At 54.5% G+C, this 4,287-nt stretch overlaps 1 protein-coding gene across 1 annotated transcript; it reads left to right on the forward strand.

Annotated features, from left to right (window-relative positions):
• Nucleotides 1-266: 266 nt before the first annotated feature.
• Nucleotides 267-2,232, forward strand: LOC107114331 (RNA-binding protein 33; the record flags this gene model as incomplete). The annotated part of the gene is made up of 2 exons (XM_015415775.1): nucleotides 267-683; nucleotides 2,086-2,232. Coding segments are annotated over exons 1-2 (522 nt in total), but the record flags the coding sequence as incomplete, so codon positions are not given.
• Between the last annotated feature and the right edge of the window lie 2,055 nt (nucleotides 2,233-4,287).

Consider the following 4,287-nt stretch of genomic DNA (forward strand, 5'->3'; position numbering starts at 1 on the left):
GGGACCGTTGGGGGCGGGGTGTGTGGCCTTAAGACAGACTTCCGGTTGTGTCAGGGGGTGTGATATATGCTAATGAGTTATGCTAATGAGTTCCCCTAGCTCTTTTTCTATGAAACGACCCCTGCAACTAACAAGGCCCCGACAAGGATGAGGGCACCCCACACAGGGCTTCAGGCGACATTTCACGTTTTGCTTCAACGTGCTTCACACCTGACGGTCAACCCCACTGGTTGTTGCTTTCTTACAGGGCCAGTGATTCATAGAAACGCTGTCCACTACAGGAAGGACGGGTCTAGAACGAGGCCACCATGGAAGGAGAACGAGCGCCCACCACAGGCGTTGATCCCGATCACGGAGAGAGAGGAAGGGAGAGCGAAGGGGAGCCACAGCCCTCGACAGAGAGCCCCGCTGCATCCCCCGGGCTCATGGGCCCGCTCGCCCCGCCCAAACCCACCCTGCAAGCAGAAAGCCATCCCACTCTTCTGACTGGCATTACCAATCCTGGCTTCATGGAAGATCCTCCACCCTACTCTCCGCCAGACCCGAAGACTGTCCACCTGATCTACCCAGCCTTCCAGGGCAACGTCTCTGGGCCAGGGCCCATCTTCCTCCAGCCGACAGCCCTGCAGCCGGCCCTGAACCCGCAGCCGCACTTCTTGCCTGGATCCTACCCCTTCACCGTTGTACGTAATTGCACGCACGGAGCCCCGGTTTGCTAGCTGTCCCCGTTCCTTGTTCGTGACCACCTGCTTAAATTCTGCAGGGTGCAGAAGGCCCCTCAGGCTTCTTAGGGTGGGTTTCAACCCACCGGGTCCCCCATACAACAGCACAGTGAAAGGCAGTTATGAAGAGAAAGGTGCCAACAGGTCACAGCTGACTTTTGGCAACCCTGTGGGGTTTTCAAGGCAAGAGATGTTCGGTGGGGGTTTGCCATTGCCTGCCCCTGCCTAGCGACGCGGGACTTCCTTGGAGGTCTCCCCTCCAAACACTAACCAGAGCCAGCCCTGCTTAGCTTCCAAGATCTGATGAGACTGGACTAGCCTGGGCTGGAAACAGTTGGTTTTCGGTTTATTTTCGGCTGTGGTCTACCTGAGTGCACACCCCTGACGGAGTGGCTCATCCGACACTCAAAATCTAGCTTTTGGGAGGTTTTTTTTGGGGGGGGGGATATTTTCCTGTAGACCAACTGGGTTCAGACACATGTGTTCAAACACATTTTTACTGCATTTTTGACAGAAGGTATTAGTTTGAGATCACTGCTCCCACAGCCGCATGGGGCACTGTGCCCCCCCCATTTCTGCAGCCCCACTGGGGTCATGATGATCCATACTTTTGGGACACCCTGACTCTTTCTGTGGACACGGTGTGAGGTGCAGAATTGCTTCCACACCGCTGTCCTCTCCCCCAGGCGGAGACCTGGTTTGAGGAGCCATTGGGAAGAAGGAAAATGACACACACACACACACACACCACATACACACACCACAGAGTGAATCAGAGTAGCTGTATGGCAGTGGGTGGGACTTCTGATTCACCATTGGAGATTTGATTGGCAGTACAGATTTTTTATTAAAAAAACCCATCGCTTTGGCAGCCGCTGCCAGTGTTCCCACTCAGCTGAGTTAGCGTGAGCTGGCTCACAGTTTTTTTAGCCTCCGGCTCACGCGTTTTTGTCTTTGCTCAGGAAGGATGGCTCCAGAGCAAACTAATTTATGCAGCAGCCAACTCACCTGCTCATAACTTTAATGCTGGTAGCTCAGAAAGTAGAATTTTTGCTCTCGGGACTCCACAGCTTAGAGGGAGCAATGGCTGCCCCCACAGCACAAGGATGTTCACTGTGTGACTGGAGGTAAGCCGCGGCAGCCATTTTGTGGCCAGCTCCGCCTCCTATGGCAGCCATTTTGGGGCAGTCATTCTGCGGTTGCGTCCACCGCCCAATTCCAAAAGGTACTCTCAGGCTCAAAAAGACTGGGGACACCGCCCCCCGCCCCCCCGGCTTTATGGCGAAGGGCATCCAGAATAGGGACGGTTGGGTTTCGTACCCTCTCCTTTGCACGAGCAGAGTGTTTGTTCTTCGCCCTGCAGCAATACGACAGCTCCCTTCTCAGCGAGATCCCAATAGATCCCAGCCCCAGGAGGCCGCCGCCCAAAGATTACTTTGTGGAATCCGTGATGGTGATGCTCTTCTGTTGCTTGCTGACCGGTGTGGCCGCTCTTGTGTATTCCCATGAGGTAAGGGGCCTGTGTGGCACATAGGGTTCCCAACCTCCAGGGGGGGCCTGGAGACCCCCCCCCCCAATTACGACTGATTTCCAGACTACAGAGCTGAGTTCCCCTGGAGATAATGTCGGCTGCTCTTCTCCTGGTTGGTTACCATCAGAGGTCATTTCGGGGGGGATCGCGGGGGATCGCAGTTCCCCCGGGTGAAGTAGGGGGCGGGGCACATGACGAAGCCCCGCCCCCTGCTTCCAGCCGCCCCGCTTCCGGCCCTCATTCAGCCAGGAGGAGGCAGGAGAAGAGCTTGCAGTGGAGCTGCAAGGCCGGCGGCAGCGGCCGGGGCCGTTGGGGGTGGTGTGTGTGGCCTTATGACACACTTCCGGTGATGTCAGGGGGTGTGGCATATGCTAATGAGTTATGCTAATGAGTTCCCCTAGCTCTTTTTCTACGAAACGACCCCTGGTTACCATAATAAATTATCGAGGGATCGGTTGATTGAAGGTGGACTCTATGGATCCCTGCTGAGGCCCCTCCCCTCCCCAAACCCTGCCCTTCACTGGCTCCACCTCCAAATCTTTAGGCATTCCCCAACCCAGAGTTGGCATCCCTAAGGCCCAGCTTCTGGGAGAGGGGTTGTGCACTTGTGAATCAACTCCCTCCCCCCCCACTTCAGAATTCCCCATTTGCCCCAGAGCTCTCGACTGGCCGTGTTCATGAGGATTGGCTCCTTGCCGTCTTTTAACCGACACAACCTGGGCAAAGGGCACTTCCTCGCCAACAGTCTGGGTCAACCCCAGGCAGCTCTGGGACCAACACAGCGGGATCCTCTCTCCGGCTCTGTGGTCCCACTGGTTGCTAGCAGTGCCCTGATCGAGGGTTGCCAACCTCCAGGTCGTGAATACAAAAAAAAAAGAGGAAAAATCCTCCATATAATTAAACCTCCAAAAATACTCAAAGGCAGGGGTCATTTCCTGTGGGAGCGCACAGGAGCGGAGCTCCGGCAGTAATGAGCCCAGGGGGCGGGCACATGCAACAAGCCCCGCCCCCTGCTCCCAGCAGCCCTCAGTTGGGCCACGAGGAGCAAGAAGCAGCCAGGTAAGCTGCAGAGGCCCCCTGCCCACCTTCAGGCACAAGCTCTCCCTCCTCTGTGAGAGCAGATCTGCACGTTTTCCCCCCCCATAGCTAGCAATCCAAAACAGTCCAGTGGCACCTTTAAGACCAAGTTTTATTCAGGTACAAGCTCTCCCTCCACTGCGAGGACTGATCTGCACATCCCCCCTCCCAATAGCTACTCCCCCCAAATAGCTAGCAATCCAAAACAGTCCAGGGGAGCCTGAGCGGTGGGTGTTGCCTTGTGACACACTTCCGGTGATGTCAGGGGGTGTGGCATATGCAAATAAGTTATGCTAATGAGCTCCTGCACCTCTTTTTCTACGAAATGACCCCTGCTCAAAGGCACTAAATATAATGCTTATGAATTATTTATGTAATCAGCACTAACGAACATACAAAACAATCTCAATACAAATCTTGAAATCCGTTTAAATAAATTGTGCAAACAGGGAAAAAAGAGCCAAGTTCACAAGTCACGGAACAAAGGGTCCGGATGCAAATTGCAAATTCAAAAGCCCACTCAATACACCAGTGGTACTCCCCAGGTGAGTAGAATCCTCTGTTCCCGAAGACTGAAAGTTCCGTTCCTATAGCAGCTCTGCAAATTTACTTCCAGCTGACGGGGCGAACCGCTGTTGTAGCACCTGGTTTATCCAAGATGGAACTGTAACAACTTCACAAGACACAAAATTACTGCGTGATAAAATATTCCATGTCACTGCATTCTTCCAAAGGGTTGTATTATGCTTAAAACCAGGGGTCATTTCATAGAAAAAGAGCTAGGGGAACTCATTAGCATAACTCATTAGCATATGCCACACCCCCTGACATGAGGGGCCGGCGGTGGACCTGCAAGGCCAGCTGGAGTGCGAGGAAGCCCCGCGAAGGCCCTCCCTGGCCCCAGGCAGGCAGGGGTGGGGAGAGGCGGGGAGGAAGCAACTTTCCCTCCCTCTTCTC

Source organism: Gekko japonicus, unplaced genomic scaffold (genome assembly GCF_001447785.1).
Source record: "Gekko japonicus isolate JY-2015 unplaced genomic scaffold, Gekko_japonicus_V1.1 scaffold7388, whole genome shotgun sequence".
In the NCBI taxonomy this organism is placed as follows: Eukaryota; Metazoa; Chordata; class Lepidosauria; order Squamata; family Gekkonidae; genus Gekko; species Gekko japonicus.